This window comes from Glarea lozoyensis (assembly GCF_000409485.1).
Source record: "Glarea lozoyensis ATCC 20868 chromosome Unknown GLAREA2, whole genome shotgun sequence".
NCBI lineage: Eukaryota > Fungi > Ascomycota > Leotiomycetes > Helotiales > Helotiaceae > Glarea > Glarea lozoyensis.
The window spans coordinates 205,466-227,875 of NW_007360994.1; the positions used below are offsets into that span (position 1 = coordinate 205,466).

The window sequence follows — 22,410 nt, forward strand, 5'->3', positions numbered from 1 at the left end:
TTCTCATTCGGCGTTGGAGGATACGATACAAATCATAGCATACCGGTAAACTCAGCTTTGGCATTTTAGGGTGGAGTAAAATGGGACGGGAATGGGTGCTATTATACACACGATCTTGCTTTTTGCGTTGATTCCATATCTCTTCTGCACCGGTTAGATTGGTGGAGAGCGATTGCTACGATATTTACGGATGGATGGAGAAATGCAAATTAATGGACGGATTGATTCACAGATCAGCATTGCAGGGCATGTGCACTTCTCTACCTCTGATGTTTCAATCGCTGTGCCAGTAGGGCAAGGGCGGTGGAGTGTCTATAACTATGTACAATTAATAGATTCAACTTGTCAGCGCTTGGAATTACACTAGATCTGATATCAACGACTAGTTCACCACACTTGTGAGTAATTGGTGATGATATATCTTCTTCCTCCTCGCTTTGGCCACTTGGTCCAACTTTAATATAAGCTTAATACTTTTAGGTATTACAGAAAAACTTAAGACATGCCGACACATTATTTCAGGCAAAACATTTACCGTCATCCTGCACACGGCATAACCCCTCACTCTCCTAATAGCTTTACCTAAAATCACAACACCACGTCCTCGGAAGAAGCAAATTCCAATATTCCTCATTTCTGCATCGGGGGTCCGTCGCACAAGCCAAAATAGTCTAGCTTCTAGTCAACATGGGTGCTGGCGCCATGCGGGAACCGAGCTCTCGAGACCCCTCAAAACTTTTCTTCTTTCCCTCACCAAAACCATTTTACATTATTTCTCTCCACGCTTGATTGAAGCTCCCTCCCGCATAAACTCGAGGATTGTTGTTTGAGCTGAAAAGACGTGAGATTGAATATATTTATCTGTTTGAAAGGGTTTAAGTCATAGTGAAGGAAGACTGGAGATGGCGGACGATGGATTACGCAAAGATGTTGGGGATGAGACGCTAGACTCCGATGTGCTGCCGAAGGCGAAAAGTGGGAATACTTTTAGTCCTGAGTTGGAGGTTGAGGGGGGACAGAGGGGGGATGATGCGGAGGTTGAGAGGGTTGAGAGGGTTTATAAGTGAGTATAAGTTGGTATTGAGATAAGTATGTCTATTGACTTGTTGTAGGAAGATTGATCGTAGGATTATTCCAGGTATGAGCGACTAATTCGAAGCTGGCATATTAAAGTATATTGATGAGTGACAGCTTTCTGGATTCTCTATTTCCTCTGCTCAGCCATTCGTTCCAATGTCGGTCTGGCTCAGACTATGAATTCCTCTTCTGGTCACTCCCTCTCGCAAGTCCTGCATCTCACAGCAAAGCAAACTTCAACAGCACTCGCCCTGTTCTACGTCGCCTATGTCATCTTCGATTGCCCTTCGAACCTCATCATGACCCGACTTAGCCCACGTGTATGGATGTCTCGAATCGTCATCGCCGTTGGAATCATCGGGGCTTGCTTCGCGGCCGTCAAGGCTGCTTGGAGTCTTCTGTGAGTCACTTGCTACCAGAATTCCCCTCTCCAACCTCCTAACTTTCCGTTACCAGTCTTCTCCGATTCCTTCTGGGCGTAGTGATTGCTGGCATGTGGCCTGGCATGGCGTACTACCTGACCTTGTTCTACCCCCCTTCACGCACCGGCAAGCGAATCGGGATGTATTTCACCGCAGCCCAGGTTTCTGCTGCTGTGGTCGGCCTCGTCTCGGCCGGGTTTCAGAAGATGGATGGATTAGGTGGACTCGTGGGTTTCCAGTGGATGTTTCTACTTTATGGACTTTGTGCAATCATCCTAGGGTTTGTTCTGTTGTGGTGGCTGCCAGACCGTCCATTGCCGCCTGGACAAACACGGCCTAAATCTGGACTCTCGCGATGGCTGCCTTCTACCCCACCTGTTCTCACAGGCGAAGATGCTGAAATTCATTATCGTGATCTAACCAGAGTTTATCACCCAAGAAGGTGGACTTTGAAAGATCTAGGCATGGTGCTGATTGATTGGCGACTATGGCCGTTAGTCATGATGTACTTTGGAGTTGTAGGGGTTGGTATTGGCACCCAACTCTATGGAACCGTAATCATATCTGGGATCGATTCAAGCTTTTCAGGCATCACTCTGAGTTTGTTATTTGCTCCAATCTGGGTGGTAAGTCGCTTGTACAACCTTAATAGTCAAGTGCTGACATGTTCTAGATGGACCTTATTGCAATCCTCCTAGTAACCCCAATATCTGATCGCTTCCACCACTATCGAGCAGCCTTCTTCTCCGCAGCCGTGTGCATTCAAATCGCCGGTCTTCTTACCACTACTTTCGCACCACGAGGACAGCCATGGGCTCGCTACGGTGGTCTCCTTATGGTAGGCTTCGGTCTTGGTCCCACCGTTCCAATCTGCATGACTTGGACCAACGAGATCTTCCAACGCAGACACGGCGAGGTTGGTGTCGCGGCCGCTAGTGCTCTTGTGAGTGGCCTCGGGAATTTAGGCAGTGTCATGACTACGTATGCGTTGTACACTGGCTGGCCTGAGGATGCGAAGAAAGGACCACATCAATACCGCAAGAGTAATCTCGTCATGATCGGTATACTATGTCTGAGTATCCTAAGCAGCTTCGCAATGACTCTCTTGTTGAAGATTGTGGGTAACCCGCCCAGTGGGAAGATCACCACCGACGACAGCTCCGAGGACTTTCAAGATGGCGCCGCAAGACGAGAAGGTGTCCAGAGAGGCTTTGGCAGGATGTGGTGGAGTCGATAGGCTCCCCTATCTCTTCCTAATGAACGATGAGGTTTTTCAACAACTAACGAGAACGATATGGGACTCTCAACTCCCCAACCACACTCCTTTAACACGACACTTGCATATTTGATTTTTTGTTTTTGATTTAGCGACGATACCCCATTAAAACGTTTATATACCCTTGTCATTCGAGTTCATCCTTGGAAGCTCGACAGCGAAAATGCTTTGCGCTATCGCTGGGATCGGCGTATTGGACTGAGGCGGAGCACCGACGACAATTCTGTTTACGATATCGTTAGGACCGTCTCGTGGGAATGTTTTTTTTTTGCGATCTGGTGGCTTTTTGGCTGAGGGTTTGAATGGTGGTTTGAGTGGGAGGAGCTTGATGAGGGAGGTTGGTAGATAGAGAGATTTCAATATATATGTTTGTGCGAAATGTGACTTTCGCTGGTTTTGACGTGATTTTTTATTGAGAGTATGTTTTGTAGAGATGACATTACTTTCTTGAGACTGTGTATAAGGTACGTTTTGTCGCCTTTGGAGAAATTATTTCGCCTACTACGATATCGATGCGTCTTCCTATGTGGAACATACGACAAACACATATGTTTCTACAAAGATTACTCGCATGTGGGTCACTCGATGACAGACTCGATGACAAGATACCTTTTGACATGTCAGATAAAAACTAGACAATACTCAAGTCCTGTAATATAGCCAGATCACAGATTTTGAGATGTGACGAACATATCGACTCTCTCTAATCAAGAGCCCGATGTATTTGTCTCATCTGACCGAGATTCGAAAGAAATCGAAAACCCACTGTATCAATTGAAAGCCACACTGCAACATGCAACAAAATGCAGCAAAGGGGTCTGCATATTCTCTCATCTGATGTCCAGCTTACAGTCAATAGTTGCCGAGACGAAGAGAATGAACATGAATTTTGCGACTTGCAACGAAATACATCGGTATGGGCGTGTCGTCTGATTGTCTTGCGAACAAAGCAGTTAACCACCAAAGTCATTGAGAATCATGCTGCGACATGTAACAAATTTAGTTGTGAATTCTATATCGAGGGCGGGGCTTTATCGTCTGATTGACTTGTGAAAATGACCAAGACATAATTATAATGTCGAGTAAAAAGTGCGATGTGCAACAAAATTTATAGATCGAGACTTGAAGGTTGTCTCATCTGATCGATCTTCATAAACCACCTAGAAATGATTATAATGGCGGGCGAAAAAGTGCGATATGCAACAAATTTTTCTTGAAATTCGACGTCGAGGTATGTCTCGTCTGATAGACTTTTGAAAATGACCAAAAACGGGCAAAATGGCCACAAAAATGTCCTAGGTGCGATGTGCAACAAAACCATCTCAATCTTTGTTCTCAACTAATCGATCTTTCAAAATTAGCCAGATATAATCATATTGTCGAGTAAAAAGGGTGCGATATGTAACAAAAGTATAGTTGCCAGTGCCTATTCAACTGTTACATATATCTCGTCTGATCGACCTACGAAGATGACCGAAAGATGATTATAATGACCGGCGAAAAAGTTCAATGTGCAACAAATGTATGCTTCACCCGCAAGAAAGAGCGTTAGGCTGTTCTCATCCGATCAACCTTTGAAAACGACTGCTTGGCTATCAAAAATGTCCAGGAAAGTGGCCGTTGTGCGATGTGCAACAAAAGTAAACATCTCCCTTCTTCTGAAGATCAGTAGCTCTTCTCTGATGTTCGTCCTTTGAAAATGACCAGTTGGCTGTTAAAAATGCCCGTTCAACACAGCCTTTGAAAATGGCTGTTGAAAATGGCCTCTGTGTGCGATATGCATTAAAAGCTAAGATCGTATAGATTAATGATAAAAGGTGGCTATCTCATCTGTTACACGCTTGAAAATGGCCTGCAACCCAGCAAAATGGCCTAGAAAATTGCCCTGTGTGCGACATGCAACAAAATTTGTGGATTAAGGGTGAAAGAAATCTGTCTCATCCGACCGACCGTCGAAAACGACCAGCTTGCTATTTAAAATGGCCTGGACAGATGGCCAAAGTGTGCGATATGCAACAAAAACAGGGGTTGGCCTAGATCGTCCTTCATCCGATGGACATGCGAAAACAACTAGAGCAGAATGATAATGATCAGGAAGGGATTGATTTTTGCGACATGCAACAAAATATTGAGGGTTCATTTGTTAGTGAATCGACAGGAGAAATGGGTACATATACACAAAATGCAGTAAATATATAGTGTCCCAGTCTAATACAAAATCCTGCATAAAAGCTACAAAGTCCCTCTACTGGAGCCTTTGAAGGCTATGCTTGACCTCTGAAAGTTTTCCTTTCTAAAAAGGACAAGTTCCAGTCCTCCAAAACCCTTAAAGTTAAGTGAAACCTACGACTCCTTCACTCCATCCAAGAAAACGTCGAATTTCTCATTATAAAAGCACAATCTTCCCGCAACCAATGCAGATTCCGCTGTGGGGTACTTGTAATACCATACCGCGTCTTTGATCACTTTGTCTCCGACTACGACGTCGTAATAACTGCTAAGTGGTTAAATCTTTTCATCGAAGTGGCAATACCAGCCCACTGACACTCCAAACGGGGTGTATAAAAATACAAAGTGAGCGAGGAGAACCTACTTGGCCATTCCTTTGTAAGGACAAAATGAAGTAGTATCGCTTTCACGCAGAAATTCCCAGTTTACATGCGTTTCGCCGAGGTAATAGCGTGGTCGTAACATTGTTTCGTAAAGAAATATGTTTTGTGAGCTTATAGCCACGATCTGGAAGCGGCAGAATTTTAGCATCGTTTATGATTTTCTCAGAGGTACCGAGCAAACATGTTCGACACGCTTTTCCATGTAAAGATAAAACTTACAGCATCGTCGATTTCCACTCTCACTTCTCGACTCGAGGGAAGACATTCGATTCTTTTATATGGATCCTTGGGGTGTGGGCCGAGGATTTGCTCGTCTTCTACAAACCATTTGTCTAGTGCGGAAACTTCGATGCGGATGAGTCCGTCCAGAGGATTTGTACGACTTGAGAATCCAAGAAGTCGGTCTGTTGTTTTCTGTGGAACTTTGAGTTTGGCAAGCCAACATGCCTCTTTGCTGTTAGAGTCATGCGTTTTCTCGAGGACTTTATGAGCGAAGTCTGAGGCGGGGATGTAGAAGTATGGATCTGGTGGCGTCAGTGTCCAGGATAGATATGAAGACCGTTCCATCAAGTATTTCTAAAAATCCGCCTCTTAAAACTGGTAATCACTCACAATACTTATGTTCCCATACATAACTTGCCCTCGTTGTGTCAAAGACGTATATGCCGCCTAACAAGCCACGAACTCGACGAGGTGTACTTTCAATTTTGTGAGGCCCATCTTTTACGAGTTTCTTTCCCAGTTCAAGGAGACTGCTCAAAACATTCAGCACAAGTCTGACTGATCAGGGGCCGAGTTGCCTGGAAAGGGTTGCAACAATGGATTCATGGAATCGCGATGTTGTGATCGTGCGGGGTAGGCACTCACTCTGCCATAATGCAACTTATTTCTCGGTAAAGACGAAATATCTCAGCGAAAACGAATCAAATTCTATATTTTGAGACGAATTCGAAAGGAGTAGACTAATTGAAAGGAAGATTCAACTGAAATTATCCAGTAATGTAAGCGTGAAATATTACCAATCCGCGAACCTACACCATTTAAGCGAGCACCCCAAAATAATTACCACCAAACTTCGAGGCTTTACGGTGTCAAACACACAAGACCCGTCAAATTTTCGCGAGATGCAACAAATTCCACCTCGCCGTCCTAATCCAGTAAAGCCTGGAGGCCCATTCTCCTCACCATTCGATGCCTTGCAGCAATCATCAGCAGCGCGATATGCAACAGACTCGTCTCTTTTTGTCCGAAGTAGGAAGGAGGCGTAGGTGGTGACGAATGGGATGAGCCCCTGAGAGTGTGCTTGGAAGTGGGGTCGTGCTTTGTGGGTTTTTGTTGCATGTCGGCGTGATGAAGATGCGATGAGCAACAATGATGAGGGATGATGCAGGTTGCCTTTTTAGGGTGGGTCGCATGTGACAAAGAATTTTTGTGTTGATTTTGAAGATGGTTTGTTTTCATGCTTGAGAATTGATGATGGAATTATGAAATTGCTAGTTAGAAAGTTGTTGGTAAGGGGCTTAACCGGTTGAGTGTCTCGGGCTGCAAGGGCTGACTTCATTCAGAACCAGTCAATTTAGCGTTGCTAGAATGTCTTTAGGTGATAAAAAATACCATTATTTAATGTTGGTTAGTTAACTTGACACTATACAATATCAAAATTCAATAATTTGAATTTCCTAATTATTGTCTCTCGAAAGCTCACAAGCATACAATTAGATTGCGTAACATTTGATCAGCAAAACAACGAAAGAGTCCATAGGTAATTCCGGGTTACTTATTCAATAGCAATTATTGACAAGCTCTGAGTAAATAAGTTGAAATCTTATAGGCGTGGAGTAGCAGCCTTATAGTGCCGAAAATCAATCAAAACTTAACAGGACCGCGATCTTAAGCAACAGTCAAGCATATTACTTTAAGGCTATTAAGGAATGCCTTTTCACAAACAAAGAATCGAAACATCATACGTAGGCGACCAACTCACTCAGGAAACAAATTCATGAGAGCCCGAAAATAACTTCAGAAAACTTCCAAAAGCGAAGCAAGCTCAATGAATTTGAATACCACTGATCTTTTCGTATCATCCGGGTTCGGTACACTTTTCATTTAATGATATATGTGAACTGAAATACAGCTTCTGGAAGGGACCAAAATTAGCCGAGATCCTCACATTCAGGTCAGTTTCCATATCCAGGATAATTTCACTTGTTTCGAATTTGCCAATCGTTCCATTAGATATTAATTCCGTATGTACTATTGACTCAATCTTGATCCTGTCCTGAAAGTCCTTGAACACGAGAATGGATCATGATTGCGACAGGTCTGAAGAGAGTTAAACCAGTAACAGAATATGCCAAAAGTCGCAGAGCCGTACTCTAGTTAACTAAATCAGCACCAATGTACTGACACTGCAAGTATTACGAGACACTTCCTTACAGTATGATAACGATATTCTAGTCACAAAGCTATGTTGAATCAATCTGTTGAAGTAAATGTATATCTTTGTCTCCTTTATAAGGGATTAAATTTCCCGACAGAATGGAATGTTTGAAAGCCGTTCTCTGATGAAGTGTCTTTGGAAGATGTCCCGTCAGTCTTGCAACCCACTAGTGCAGTGTCACATATCCATCTGCTGTCGTTAAATTCATATCATTACTACCTTGCTACATATATTCCAGCATCACCAATCATCCTAACTCACCACCTAAGCAGGCTTCCACTCAAAATGATGTTTCCCTGTTTCCGGTTGTCCCGGATCTTTATCGTCACTCTTACTATCAAACATGTGTTTCCCGAAATAATCCAATTCCGCCTCATAAAAACTCGTCGGCAACTCCAGATTTCCTGAATACTTCAGATAATCCAATGTCGCGCTCATACTCGGTATGATAGCATTGGTCTCCACTCCCTTCAATACTACCTTCTTCAATGATTCAAAGCCAGTTTTAAGCTCTTTAGCGATAGACGATTGATAAAGAAGATCGTGACTGGATGATTTGGAATCCGGGGTGTAAATGGTTTCCAAGAGTGAGTTAATATGCTCGGATTGGATGATGCAACCTGCTTTCCAAATTTGAACGATATTTGCATACTTGATTGCCCATTTGTTGTCTTTGTCGGCCGCGTCTATTATACTCATTCCTTGGACGTAGGAAGCTAGACATGTTGTGTATACTGCTTGACGCAAGTCTTCAATGAACGCAGTTTTTTCGTCATCCGAGGAAAAGTCGATTTTAGAAGGTAGGAAAGAGCCGTGGAAGGTATCTTTGACATGTTCTCTGTGTCCTCGAAATGCCGAGACTATTCGTAGAAAGTGCGCAGTAGCTAGTGTGGGCGCTGGGACATGAAGTGATGTTGCTTGTGTATTGGACCAGATCCCAGTGCCCTCGGAGCCGTCGATATCTTGCACAACCTTATCTTGGACATCGGCTAGTACATGATGACCGTTTTTGTCTGTCTGTTCGCATATATCTGCTCCAATTTTGACCAGGAAAGTATCGACCTGTTATAAATTCATGGTAAGCGAGTATTGGGCACAATGCATAGGGGTTAACGAACCAGTTCTCCTTCTGATGACCACTTCTCAAACACTTCTCCAATTTCATCATATTTCATGCCCATATGCTTGTTCATGATAGTCCAAGCTTCACTAATTGAACTCATCATGGCGCTAAATCCGATTTGTCAGTCCTCTGAAAAGCTAAACAGGAGCAACTCACTGCTCAATACCGTTATGAATCATTTTGACATAATGACCAGCACCTCCCATTCCAATTTTTGCAACACAAGGATTTCCTTTCTTATCCTTCGCTGCCATTTTCTCGAACAACGGCATCGCGATGTCAAGGGCTTTATCTTCTCCACCTGGACACATACTCGGGCCTCGCCGTGCCGCCTGATACCCGCCACTAACACCACATCCAATATAATACACACCCTGCGCTACTAACTTCCCTTGTCTTCGTTGAGTATTTTCCCATTCCTCATTCGAACAATCAACAATAATATCGCCTTTCGAAAGATATGGATGAAGGCCAGAAACAACGGTATCACCCACAGAGCCATGCGGAAGTGAAAAGAAGATAATGCGAGGAGAAGAGAGCGAGTTGCAAAGTGTTTCGTAGTCTTCGTATTTCTCGATTTTGTCGTGGATTCCTTGGGATTCGCCGGATTTGATGAGGGCGTCGACGGTTTCGGATGATGGATCTTGAACTCCAACGGAAATGCCCTTCTCTGCGAGCAAAAGAGTCATTCCGCCTCCCATGGAGCCGGCTCCAATCATCGCTACCTAAACATCGTGTTAGGAGTTAATTTCGGCTATTTCGATTTCACTTACCTTTGTTATCGCAGCCATCTTGCAGGCTTTTTAGTTGAACTGGTTCAACGTACGAAGTCTCGACACAATTCTTCCGAACAATCTTCGAGATATAGGACTGTGGGAGCCTGATATCATTGCCAAATCATTTGGTTGTGCTACAACATGACGTGGAAAATATAAACTTTCCTACTAACTGAACCCCTAATTTATGACGTATGGCTGTATCTACATTATCTTGATTCCAGCATTTCCGAGCTCGAAGAAGCATATAAAATGAATTGAGGATCCCAAAATAGTAAAGGAGAACATTGGCAAAACAGAAACCTCAAAAATCAAAGCAGAAAACATCAAGAAAAGTACCTATGTATCTGTGGATTCATGAAATGCAGCACCCCCCATGTCAGACCTTTTAAGCGAAGTCGTGACTCTAATTCTGTACAGTCTGTTACTCAATAAACATACTCAACATTTCTATTCTCTCATCGTCGAAGAGATAATCACAAAAACAATCCCATCACAAGGAAAATACCCAATACCTCATGCTCTATCCCCACCACCAAGCAAAACTACCCCTCCATGCCGAGAGCCAGCCGAGGTCACTTCGCACCCCGCCGACCTGGAAACACCAAGCAGGAAAGCGGGTACCTGCATGAAGAACTACACCAGCTGACAATAACTCCCATCTATCCGATCCAGTATACCTGTACTTTCGATTAAGATTTCCAGGTTTCCGTGATCCCATCTGACTTTTAACATTTCCCAAAAATCACTTCCAATAATTTCAAAACTAGCCAAAGAGAGATCAATAACACAATCAACACATTTTACATCAAAATGGCACCGCTCAAACCAACCTGGACCCAACCCTCCCATCCCTCCATCCAAACCGTAATCCACGGCCAAAACTCCTCACAAGAATACACCTCGAAATCGGTCTCCAAGATCTCCCTCCCGCCCTTCGCGTTGTACGCAAAAATGGCCTTTCCACCCTGCACCCCGGCGTCCGAAGCTACATATGCAACGGTGCAATGTGGTCGGGACGCCCATTTGAATTTGAATAGTGATTTGGTGTATATAAATCATAGTTGTGAACCTAGTGTGGTTAGTCTTCTTCTCTTGAATACCCCAAATCCCATTTAAATTTTATTTTGTGTTGTTTTTTCTTTCATGGGGAAATATTAGAGCTGAATCTAGCAAGACTAGATCTTCGAAACATCCACGCTTTCAATCTTGGCTGGGCCCAAGGGGTTGAAAGAAGGCGAGGAGTTGACGTTTTTCTATCCGAGCACGGAGTGGGAGATGGCACAGGGGTTCGATTGTCTCTGTGGGACGGGCAGTTGTAAGGGGTGGATTGGGGGCGCGAAGGATATGGGGTGGGAGGGGTTGAAGGGGATGTATTTGAATGGGCATATTAGGGAGCTTTTGGAGGAGAGGGATGAGGAGAGGAAGGGCAAGATGAATGGGAAGACGAAAGCTGAAGAGGATAGTGTGGTGAAGATGTTGGGTGTGTCTGTTGAGCAGGCGAAGAAGGCTTTTGAGGCTGTAGAGCAGGCTTTGGAGGCATATAAGAGAAACACGAGTGGAAAGGTGTCTGGAATTGGAAGTGTGAGAGAGAACGGTATCGGATCTCGAGCTTTGATTGGTGAGATGGGAGGAGATACTGTTGATGTCTCTGAAGGGGANACCAGACGAGGCGTTACTAGTCGTGAGATGAGTGGTGAGATGGGTGGAGATACCATCGTTGTCTAAGCTGATTGAGTGGTATCATATGGGAGGATTTCTCATCGGGTTTGGTTTGGTCTGGGAAATGGGTTCGGACGTCAATGTCTCCGTGGGATGGAAGAAATGATTCAACACTTTGGATTTTGGCACGACGGATTCCAACATCTGTTTTTCTTTCGATTTTCCTAAATTAGTTTATCACAGTCATTACAGTTAGTGAGGAGAACTTACAATTCTTCTGATCACGAAAATACATATTTCAAAGCTTTCATGCCTATGATCATAGTTCCATAAAGCCAAAGCATCGAAATATGGACTAAAGTCTGACATAATTCCTCCAAGGCCTCGTGACTAAGGCCTGTTGATAAATGATTTTATACATGTAATTGATACAATATTACGCGGCTTCGTAATGGCAGAAGATGAGCAAACCGTATAACGCCAATCCTTTACCTTTTACACTCAAGTGCAGGTACTATACATCGAACCCAAAAAAGATGCGGAATCGCTTTCTACTTATCGCCCCATCTACCCCATCCCTCGCTTGTCGCTCTTTCAGATCCCGCTCCACCAGCATAACTCTTCTCCTCTTCTTCCCACTTTAGACGTTCAACACGGCTTCGTGCTAAGAAAGCTCTCGCAAATCTCCATGCTTCTGTATCTGCCAAGTTCCACGCCTCAATTGCTCCTCGGAGCTTTTCTTCCTGTTCGCTGCGAGCACGACCAAACTCTACCGCCCGAGTAAGAAGCTCCTGCTCTTTTTTCATATCCTCTGGACTGGCGACTGGACCATCTTTGAGATCCGCTTCCGGCTTCGGTCGTCTTTCAGGTCCTGGAACTGGGGTCTCTGATTTCCCAGTATCGGTAGCATTCCGTGGAATGCTGAAGCCGAAAGCCCAATCTAGATCATGTGGGAGCTCCTTTTCAGGAGTTACCCATAGAGAATGATATCTACCGTGCTCGCTGGCAACCGCCTCCTTGAATTTGATGACCCTGGGTGCACCTGATACTCCAGTGCCTAAGAGCACTTGAGTGATCTTGGCCAGCCAAGGGTCGCGCTCAGATTCTCGCCGAATCCATCTTACATCAATGTTGTCGCGGAAAGCTGTCAAGACGGCCATAGTGAAAGGATGTGGAACAGTACCGATGGTAAACAGAGTTGATGTGTTTTTGTAGTTCTCTGGAGTTGCAACGACCATTGGAGTCGATGATACACAGGGTGTGCATTTAGGTAAATTTGGAGGACAAGATGCTGGCATCGGCGACTCTGGACACATTGCGAGGAAGTCGCCCAACTTCTTAGCCGGAGCTACTGCAGAGGACATATGTTCCGGGCATGGCTTCAGAACGGATATTCCTTTAGGGAACCGCTTCTGCCAAGTCGAGTGCGAATGTGAATTTATGAGCTTGTTCAAGGTTAATAAGCCCTTCGCTGGAGACGCAATAATCTCCTGTGCAATTTTCGGGTACTTTTCTGTGACCGTCTTGTTGCTGTAGAATGCAATCGACTCATGATTTGGATCAACATCAAATGTTTTCGAGTCTTCGTCGGCCTCCTCGTTTATGGTACCGATGAAATCTGTGGCTGTCTTGAGCCTTTCCTTATTTCCAAGAGCCTCCTTCACAGCAGCTGTGATTGCAGCTGAAGATCCGACAAATATTCCTCCCTCCAACCCCGCGTACCTCGTCAACTTAATGTATTTTCCATTTCGCATGAAAGTCAAGAGGGGATCCTCTTGACCACCCATGGGTAGAACTAAATAGTTGCAAAGTATGCCAGAGCCCATATTCTCCCAAGCTAGCCACCTTGACATGTCTACCTTCAACTGAGGATTCAGGTTCTTCGTTTGGAGCTCGACGTATAACGGATTGTTCATCGCCTCCGCTGGACTCAAGATGATAGGCTTGAAGCCTTGTGCCCACCAAGCCCTTCTCCACGTAAGCAACAGCTCATTCTGGGCCTCTTTAAGACCTGCGTCTTTTTCCACGGTATGATCGTAATATGTGTATATGGGGGTTCGAGGGATGAGCATTGGGAGCAGAGAACGGTTCTCGTCGAGAGTAACAGACGACGAGAATGGACTCAACCAATTCCAATTGCTAAACCATTTCGACTCGCCGCTGGTACTGTTCTTCTGAACTGGTGGAGGATGTGCGGCTTGCCGAAAAGGATTCAGGATGCTCGGTGAAGGTATGTGCTTCGGTAGCTTAGGTAGAGTGTACTTGTGATCGGTAAATCTGCCTAATGATGGACCTGATGGAATCGAATTGGGCAAAGTAAACACAAGAGTGATCACAGCAAAGACAGCTATCGTGGCCAATAAGACCGCCATCCGCCGCGGAACCATCGCTGGCACAGGCTTCCCAAATAAACTCCTCTGAACCGGCATATTGAATATAGATAGTTGAACTTTATTTCGCTGAATATCGGCCGCGAATGCTTTATACAATCATTGAAGGACTCAAAGAGACCAACCGTAGCCCTAGCTGAATGTCGGCGTTCGTGATTTCGAACTGGATTGGAATGTTGGCCCCTGACCTATTGCATGCGCAGTTGAAAAGCTGGTAGAATCGTAAAGCAGCGCTCGAGGTTAGGAAAGAAAACGCGGTTCAACAGACAGAGAATTGAAGGTAGAAGAGTACAAGAAGCACACTAAACACGATTAAAAAGCACCTAGAACGTGGTGACGAACGGACTGAAAGTTGCTTCTCTCCTGACATTCAAATTGCACCCCCCGAGGTTGCATATCTTGGCGCGACAAATTAAGCGCGTCCGCGCTTAATTGCATATATTCGTGTTGCCAGGCATCATGTCATGTTTCTACAGAGTTTCATTTATTGACCCAAATCTGTTACCTGTTAGTTTGTTGAATTCTTATTTTCTGGTCAAGATGATATTGAGCACATCGCTGATCTAATACCTGTTTTATGGAAGGATTCTAGATTTTCGATTCTCTCTCAACCCGTCATTGAAGCTTTAGACTGTAAATTAAGTTCGGCGAGGGAGTATTACATGATCCAGAGATTATGACTATCTTCGCGAAAAGGATAAGCTTCAATATAAACCCTCGAGGACATAGTTGTGATCTACTTCGTAATTTTAAGACTGGGTCGAAATGGGTCATGTGACGAGTTGTTGTCTCTCCGAAAACGGCACACAAATTTTTGAACGCCCGAAATTTTCAAGATACCTCAAGTGACTAGTAAGATTTCGTAAAAGATTATAGTCTTCGACTTGCCATTGATATTAAATGCCAAGTCAATACCAGATATAAATTCAGTACAACATTCCATTTTCTGCAACAAACAAACTGAAGCGTGTCCTGCGATCTGATTGGTCAATTCGGCTTCAAATTTTAGTACATCCGTCGACTCATAGCTCTGCTCATCGTCTTCATCCCCAGTTGTCATTTAAAATTACACCCATTCCATTCGATTTCACCTTTTTTCTGAAGCTCCATTTTGTCACAAAAGCTTTGTTTTTAGATAGACTCTTCGGGTCGTTTTCCACACACATAGATTCTAGATCCTTGACGGAATGGCGTCAATTCCAGATCCCACCGCAGACCTTCACTGGTCAGCGTTCAGGGGAGCAATTCAAGATATATTTGCTTCAAACGCTGAAGCTCATCCAGATCGGCTATGTGTTGTCGAAACAGCATCAGATTCATCACCACGTCGCGAATTCACATATAAACAAATAAATGAGGCCTCAAACATTTTGGCCCACCATTTGGTGCAAGCGGGCATCAAGAGAGGGGAAGTGGTTATGAGTTATAGCCACAGAGGTGTGGACTTGGTGGTTACGGTCATGGGAATCTTGAAAGCCGGTGCAACATTTTCAGTCATTGACCCTTCATATCCCCCAGACCGCCAAAATATTTACCTTGATGTTGCTAGACCACGAGCTTTGGTGGTTATCGATAAAGCAACGAGAGAGGCTGGAGAATTGACCGATAAAGTGCGAGACTTTATCAAGAGGAATTTGCAGCTAAAAACCGAAGTTCCAGGTTTGGAACTCAAGGATGATGGTACACTCGTGGGTGGTCTGGTAGACGGAAAGGACATTTTCTCGGAATCGACTTCGATGAAAGCCAAAACTCCAGGAGTAGTGGTTGGACCAGATTCTATTCCTACTCTTTCGTTCACATCAGGATCAGAAGGACGTCCTAAGGGTGTTCGAGGTCGCCATTATTCTTTGGCTTACTACTTCGACTGGATGGCCGAGCGGTTCAGATTAACTAAAGATGACAGATTCACAATGCTTAGTGGTATTGCTCATGACCCGATTCAAAGAGATATTTTCACGCCACTCTTTCTTGGAGCACAGCTGTTGGTTCCTTCCAAAGAAGATATTCAGCATGAGAGACTAGCTGAATGGATGCGCGAACATGGGGCCACAGTCACTCATTTGACACCAGCTATGGGACAAATTTTGGTTGGCGGTGCTAATGCTGAATTTCCCGCCCTCCATCATTCATTCTTCGTCGGAGATATTTTGATTAAGAGAGATTGCAAGGCGCTACAAAAGCTGGCAGCCAATGCATTCATAGTCAACATGTACGGAACCACGGAGACTCAGCGTGCTGTCAGTTACTACGAGATTCCAAGTCGCTCTTCAGACCCAGACTATTTAGAGTCGATGGGGAATGTTATCCCAGCTGGAAAGGGTATGAAAGATGTCCAGTTATTGATTGTCGATCGAGAAAACCAGAATCGTATTTGCAATGTTGGGGAGATTGGAGAAATCTACGTTCGTGCAGCTGGTCTGGCCGAGGGATACCTTGGAAGTGATGAACTTACTAAGACCAAGTTTGTAGAAAGTTGGTTCGTCGATAACTCCAAGTGGGTTGAAGAAGACAAGAAAGCTGCCAAGTCTCTGACAGAGGAACCATGGAGAGAGTTCTACCAAGGTCCTAGAGATAGGATGTATCGTTCTGGAGATCTCGGTCGGTATATGCCTACAGGTGATGTCGAATGTGTTGGTCGAGCCGATGACCAGGTCAAGATCCGAGGCTTCAGAATTGAACTCGGTGAAATCGACAAGTATCTTTCAGATCACGAAATGATAATGGACAATGTCACTCTCGTGCGAAGAAACAAGGATGAAGAGCAAACTTTGATTTCTTACATTGTACCAGATATGCAGAAATGGGCACACTGGTTGGAATTACATGGTTTGAAAGACGACACATCTGAGGAGGGTATCCAGGGTCGACTTCGTCGATTTTGGGCACTTGGTGAAGATGTGAAGAAGCATCTTAGGACCAAACTTCCTTCCTACGCCATTCCAGAAGTCATCATTCCATTGGAAAAGTTTCCACTCAACCCTAACGGAAAGAAAGATAAGCCTGCGCTTCCTTTCCCAGATGCTGCACAACTCGCAGCAGCCCGTCCCACAGCTGAGCAAGGTGATCTCACGGATACTGAAAAAGCCGTTGCAAGTATTTGGGGTTCCTTGATATCGTCAATAGACGAGCGGACTCTCAACTTGGACGATTCTTTCTTCGATATCGGTGGACACAGTATCTTGGCCCAACAGATGTTGTTCCGTATCAACCGTAACTGGCATGACGCAAATGTCAACATGAGCGTTATCTTTCAAAATCCTACACTGAAAGGATTTTCGAGTCAAATCGACAAGCGAGTTCAGTCAGCTCGCAATGGTGTTGCGTTAGATGAGCCTGAAGTTGCTGTGGACTACGCCGGCGATGCCAAAGCTCTAGCTTCGTCTCTACCAGAAAAATTTCCCTCCGCGGATTCTCCCATTTCAAGCTCATCTCCGCTTACGGTATTCCTTACCGGTGCAACTGGATTCTTAGGAGCATATCTACTTCGAGATCTCTTGACTCGTCAGTCACCACAAATCAAAGTCATCGCACATGTAAGAGCTATCGACCAAAAGGTGGCTCTCAAGAGAGTTATTCAAACCTGTCAAGCATATGGAGTATGGAACGAATCATGGGCCTCTCGAATTTCTTGCGTTACAGGAAGTCTCGGTGACCCCCGCCTAGGTCTCTCAGAAACAGTATGGAACAGACTCGCCAATGAAGTAAACGTCGTCATCCACAACGGCGCTCAAGTCCACTGGGTCTACCCATACTCCAAACTCAAGCCCGCCAACGTCCAAGGGACCCTCGACATCCTCTCCCTCTGCGCCACTGGAATCCCCAAAAAACTCTCCTTCGTATCCTCCACCTCCGTCCTTGACACCCCCCACTTCGTCAAGCTCTCCCAATCCGGCCAAAAAGTCTCCGAAGAAGATGATCTCTCAGGCAGCGCCACAGGCCTGGGAACAGGTTACGGCCAATCCAAATGGGTCGCCGAGCACCTCGTCCGCGAAGCCGGCGCGCGCGGTCTTCGCGGCAGCATCGTCCGCTCGGGCTACATCACCGGCGACAAAACCAGCGGCGTGACGAACACAGATGACTTCCTCACCCGTATGATCCTAGGCTGTATCCAACTTGGCTGTCGACCCAAGATCAACAACACAGTGAACATGGTCCCCGTCAACCACGTCGCGCGTATCGTCGTCGCAGCTGCGTTCCATCCTGCAAAGACACCGTTAGGCGTGGTGCAAGTGACGAGTCGGCCGCGTCTTACGTTTAGTGAGTATCTAGCTGCTGTACAGGCTTATGGATATGATATCCCTGAAGTCGAATACTCCGTCTGGAGCAAGAAACTACAAGGTTACGCCGCTGCGAACGATGGTCGTAAACAACACGCTCTGTAAGCCTCTCTCCACCTACCCTCTCCTTCCTCCCCCCCATTAACACACACCTAGGATGCCACTCTACCACTTCGCAACCAACGACCTCCCCGCCGACACCATCGCGCCCGAGATGAGCGACTCCAACACCGAAGCTTCCCTTGCCGCCGACGGCGCAGACGTCAACGACGGCTTTGTAGACGAAGCACGCATCGGTATCTATCTTTCGTACTTGAATATGTCTGGGTTCCTGGACGAGCCGACGTTGGAGGGCAAGGATATTCCTGATACGACGTTTAGCTGGAAGCAGAAGGTTGCGTTGAAGATGGTTGGGGGACGGGGGACGTTGAGATAGAAAGTTGGTGGGAAAGGTTGATGGTTGATGTTTTATGAATTCATTTTCGTTCAGTTTAGAATTACATTTGTCTCGCTGTGAGAACAACCTCTTCATAAATGTCGTCTCAATGCTGAACTCCCAACTCACTCGTTGCCCTCCAAATATAAAAGCAAAACGCCTTTCCCTATCTTCCACAACTCAGCTGTGGAATCCAGATGAAAAGTGAGATTGGGGGTTGAAAACAGTGGGTAGGTCGTTCATAGTTAAGTGGAAGTGTGTTCTTCAAACCGGAAGCCTTAGAGGATGTGACTTCGAAAATACATGATAGACCAGAGAACTGCTAATCAGAGCATCACACTTGTAAGCTCTCTTCTGCACAATTCATCATGTGAAAAATGAAGAACAATCGAAAATACGATCAAGGTTTAGCGAAGCCCTTAAGAAAGCCTAAGGTTTTGGTTAGAATAAGAAGTTTTGAATTCGCCAAACTTTCTGAGCAATAATACCACTACAAGCAATCTCTCCTTTGTCAGTCTAATAAAATAAGTCAGTCTCTCCGAATGAGACATTCGACCATCATTTCACTTATTCAACTCTGCCACCGATCACTAACCCCACCCGTCCCACTCGCCGGAACAGTATAGACCCTATTCGCGCCTCCCTCCCAAGTAACCGATCCGTCGGCAGCGACATTGATATACTTATACTCAACCCTCGTACCAGCCGGCAAACCCACTGTACCGAACCAAAGCGGGTTCGACGCTGTATACTGTGCTGCGGAAAGCGTGATGGCGTTTGCAGGCGCCCAGTTACCGAGGGCGGCGACGGAGCCGACTAGTTTGATGGTCTGCCCGTAGGTGGTGGTGGCGAGGACTTTGAAAGTTACTGGGATGGTGGTTGGTGAGGGACAAATGGTTGCGGAGGTAGATGTGGGTGTTGGGAGGGATGCGGGGGAGGATGCCTGTAGGGTGTTAGTGTAAGCTTTGATGACTGGTTTTGTGAAGAGTTCAGAAGTGACGAGTTGCAAGCTGCTTTTCGAGGAGTTTACTTACCGGAGTTTGACTAGCTGGGAATGCAGATGTCGGAGCTGCTGAGTATGTACCAATTGCCGAAGATGGGACACATGCACATGGTACATTATTAGCAGCTGGTTCTCCCCAAGAGTATGGCACCTTTCCAGCTCTTCGCGCAGCAGCTGTCAGAAAGGCGGCATAAGACCATGTCAGATCATATGCTGAAAGTGGTTGTCCATTGGATTTGGAAAATTGCTCGGACAATGAGCCATTCTTTTGAGCATATGTAGCTACGACATTGACGTACCCGTCTGCGTATACTTTGATCGCGTTGTAGAGAGTGGTGTATGTTGATGATGATGAGGCATATGTTCCTACTGCAGCTGAAGAACTGAAATCGCGGAAGAATGGAAGTGATACTGCGGTAATAGTGATGGACTTTTGACGATTCCAGGTGTACAGAGCATCGTACAGCTGCTCAGCAGCGGCAAGGGTGTTCAGGTACCATGGATTGCCGCCATAGTAAGAATCCTCAGGGTATCGCCCAACAGACACAGCAACACCTTCAGCGATGCCGGAATTGAGTGAGTATACTGATCTGAATGAGTCTATGACTACCTTGTGATTCGCCAAGGCACGATCTGAGCACCTATGAAGGAATTAGCGAAAGTATCGGAAAGCAGTGACGGCTCGCGGAGGACAAAATAAGTGGCAGTCACCTGCCCGCAAATCTTAGACTAAATAACAAGTCCACTTCGAATAAAGCTTAAAAAGTTTTATTTACTTAAAACAGTTAACGAAATAGTTATAATGTTCTAAGTTGATCCACTAAATAACGATATTTCGTCAACTTAGTCGAGGAACTATTCTGGTTCGACTGCCACTTATTTTGTCCTCCGCGAGGACGGGCACTTACGGTTGAAAAGTACTTGCATCACAGCCAGCGGCAGGATCAAATATATGAATTGATCCTAGCAAAGTGTTTGCATCTTTAGCAGATCGACCGCCGACGTTGATGTTAGCAAGAATATATCCCTGGGATGGCCCCCAAAAGCTTTGCAAGAAGCAGAGAACTTGTGGTGCCTGTGAGTCGCAGTACGTGCAAGATTTGCCGAGCTGCTTGGCTAAAGCACTTCCTTCTACTAATGCACGGTGTTGAGCAGCAATCGTAAAAAAGCTAGAACCGGAAACTTCTTCCCACAAGTCGAAGCCTGTATTGTTCCTAGTAAAACATGTTAGCGTTGCAAAGAATGGAGGAATGTGCTGACATACCAGTACTGTGCGACGTAACTCAAGTCATTCTGTATGACAGGCCAAACTAGTGAGGTAGCAGTGGAGCTATAACCATTGCTCACCAACCACTTAGCGTAAGTGATGAGAGCAGTAGCACGGAGAGCTGGCCCATCTCGCTGTGGTCTACCCCATGAGCCAGTAAAAGCAGACCCATCAGCATTGAACTTTGGTTCCCCCAAACCACCGCTTGATAGACCACCAGAAGGATTGCCAACAGTTTGGAGAGCAGCTTGAGCGGTGATATATGCTGTTATTTCAGATTGCAATGAAGCCGAGTAGTTAGTAATGAAAGTGTCAACCAGAGCCTTGAAAGTCAAAGCTGCATCTCGTGTCCAGGTATAGAAGTCTTGAAACAGTTAGTCTGAGTTCTTCAACTGCCGTGAGGAAATACCCACAGTCAGGATTGGCTTTGCCAGGCCCAGCGATGACAATCCCAGTCTTTGCTCCTGGAACACAAGCTCCATCTGAACCGATATTGCATAATATTCTGGACAACGCAATTGGACTTTCAGTTGTGATGAATGAGTCCACCGAGCGTTTCAAGACAGCGGCTTCTCGCTGATTGAGAGTATAAGAGCCGGGATGAGCGAACACGCTCTGGAGAGCGATGCTGCCTGCTAATAGCAGTGAAGTGGCAGTGTACCACATTCTTTCTCTAAAAGCTCTTGTCAGCTTCCTCATATTGGAATGTTTGCATTGAAGACTGCTTGCAAATCCTATTACAGACAGCCAACTTCAATGTCAAGTATAATCATAGTGCAGTTGAATAGAAATCAAACTCATGTGCAGAAATATAGAAGAGAGATCATTTGTTTAGACTCACTTCCAATTTGTTGTCGCGTTAAGAGACGATATAAGGGAGTTAGAAGAAGCAACCGCAGTGATGTTGGAAGGAGAGAAAGGTTGCAGGAGTGATTGAAGAGCCATCTTGAGGAGTATAAAAGGATTTCGGTAAAGACTGAATGGTGTTGTTCCAATAGTACCTCACACGGTACAACTGAGAGTATGGCCGAGTCTGAAGCACCGAAGCTACTCCTTTGATGATGCTGTAAGTGACGATGAGCCGCAAAAGTTAGTACTGGCCCACGGTACTATTCGAAACTTGAAGCGAATAAGGAAGGAGCGATATGCACCTCGGTATTGCAAGCGCTCTCCTTACCGTTTATTTACTCCGTGGAGTGAGGGGAAACAACTGTGAATCCATAATATTGAAGAGTCTAGATGGTGCTAGCGGAGGTCAAGTCATAACCGGTACTCAATCCCGCTGCAGAACATACTTGAGTCTGCCAAGGCACAGATTCTGTGTCAAGTGATTGGTGGCATGTGTCTGTACGGTGAAAATAAAGTTGCTGGCAACCTCGCTTCCCACTGATCTCCCATAGCCTTATGCGGGGTCTCCACAAACTCCAGACGCCTCCCAGTGCTCTATCGGTCCGTGGATAATAGATATTTCTGTAGCACACGGTTGTACTGCTTGTTTGGGAAGTTACGCGGCAAGTTATGAGGTATAGACAAGAAAGAATTTACCGGCGAGTGACCGCAACTTGCTATGACGATGATCTTTCGGCCCTACACAAGCGGGAAAGGAGTAGTGTCTCAATACATTTGCACAGAAAGTCAGATAATATTTC

General features: G+C 45.4%; 7 protein-coding genes across 7 annotated transcripts; 3 read left to right on the forward strand and 4 right to left on the reverse strand.

Moving 5' to 3' along the window:
- Positions 1-902: 902 nt before the first annotated feature.
- Positions 903-2,736, forward strand: GLAREA_03378 (MFS general substrate transporter; the record flags this gene model as incomplete). Its single annotated transcript, XM_008083631.1, has 5 exons — positions 903-1,063; positions 1,113-1,138; positions 1,192-1,477; positions 1,534-2,125; positions 2,173-2,736. The coding sequence occupies 5 exons, from the start codon at positions 903-905 to the stop codon at positions 2,734-2,736; spliced, it is 1,629 nt and encodes a 542-aa protein (XP_008081822.1).
- Positions 2,737-5,118: 2,382 nt separating this feature from the next.
- Positions 5,119-6,262, reverse strand: GLAREA_03379 (uncharacterized protein; the record flags this gene model as incomplete). The annotated part of the gene is made up of 5 exons (XM_008083632.1): positions 5,119-5,269; positions 5,369-5,511; positions 5,607-5,911; positions 6,000-6,139; positions 6,255-6,262. 5 exons carry the CDS (start codon positions 6,260-6,262, stop codon positions 5,119-5,121), a joined length of 747 nt encoding a protein of 248 aa, XP_008081823.1.
- A 1,829-nt stretch (positions 6,263-8,091) lies between these two features.
- Positions 8,092-9,741, reverse strand: GLAREA_03380 (6-phosphogluconate dehydrogenase C-terminal; the record flags this gene model as incomplete). The annotated part of the gene is made up of 4 exons (XM_008083633.1): positions 8,092-8,889; positions 8,946-9,057; positions 9,107-9,675; positions 9,724-9,741. 4 exons carry the CDS (start codon positions 9,739-9,741, stop codon positions 8,092-8,094), a joined length of 1,497 nt encoding a protein of 498 aa, XP_008081824.1.
- Positions 9,742-10,539: 798 nt separating this feature from the next.
- GLAREA_03381 (SET) lies at positions 10,540-11,419 on the forward strand (the record flags this gene model as incomplete). Its single annotated transcript, XM_008083634.1, has 3 exons — positions 10,540-10,806; positions 10,909-11,347; positions 11,394-11,419. The coding sequence occupies 3 exons, from the start codon at positions 10,540-10,542 to the stop codon at positions 11,417-11,419; spliced, it is 732 nt and encodes a 243-aa protein (XP_008081825.1).
- Positions 11,420-11,939: 520 nt separating this feature from the next.
- On the reverse strand, positions 11,940-13,817 carry GLAREA_03382 (uncharacterized protein; the record flags this gene model as incomplete). Its single annotated transcript, XM_008083635.1, has 1 exon — positions 11,940-13,817. The coding sequence occupies one exon, from the start codon at positions 13,815-13,817 to the stop codon at positions 11,940-11,942; it is 1,878 nt and encodes a 625-aa protein (XP_008081826.1).
- A 1,148-nt stretch (positions 13,818-14,965) lies between these two features.
- On the forward strand, positions 14,966-18,491 carry GLAREA_03383 (Acetyl-CoA synthetase-like protein; the record flags this gene model as incomplete). Its single annotated transcript, XM_008083636.1, has 2 exons — positions 14,966-18,156; positions 18,212-18,491. The coding sequence occupies 2 exons, from the start codon at positions 14,966-14,968 to the stop codon at positions 18,489-18,491; spliced, it is 3,471 nt and encodes a 1,156-aa protein (XP_008081827.1).
- A 400-nt stretch (positions 18,492-18,891) lies between these two features.
- GLAREA_03384 (Six-hairpin glycosidase) lies at positions 18,892-21,706 on the reverse strand (the record flags this gene model as incomplete). Its single annotated transcript, XM_008083637.1, has 8 exons — positions 18,892-18,920; positions 18,980-19,007; positions 19,087-19,434; positions 19,526-20,135; positions 20,403-20,708; positions 20,759-21,125; positions 21,175-21,434; positions 21,603-21,706. The coding sequence occupies 8 exons, from the start codon at positions 21,704-21,706 to the stop codon at positions 18,892-18,894; spliced, it is 2,052 nt and encodes a 683-aa protein (XP_008081828.1).
- Positions 21,707-22,410: the final 704 nt, after the last annotated feature.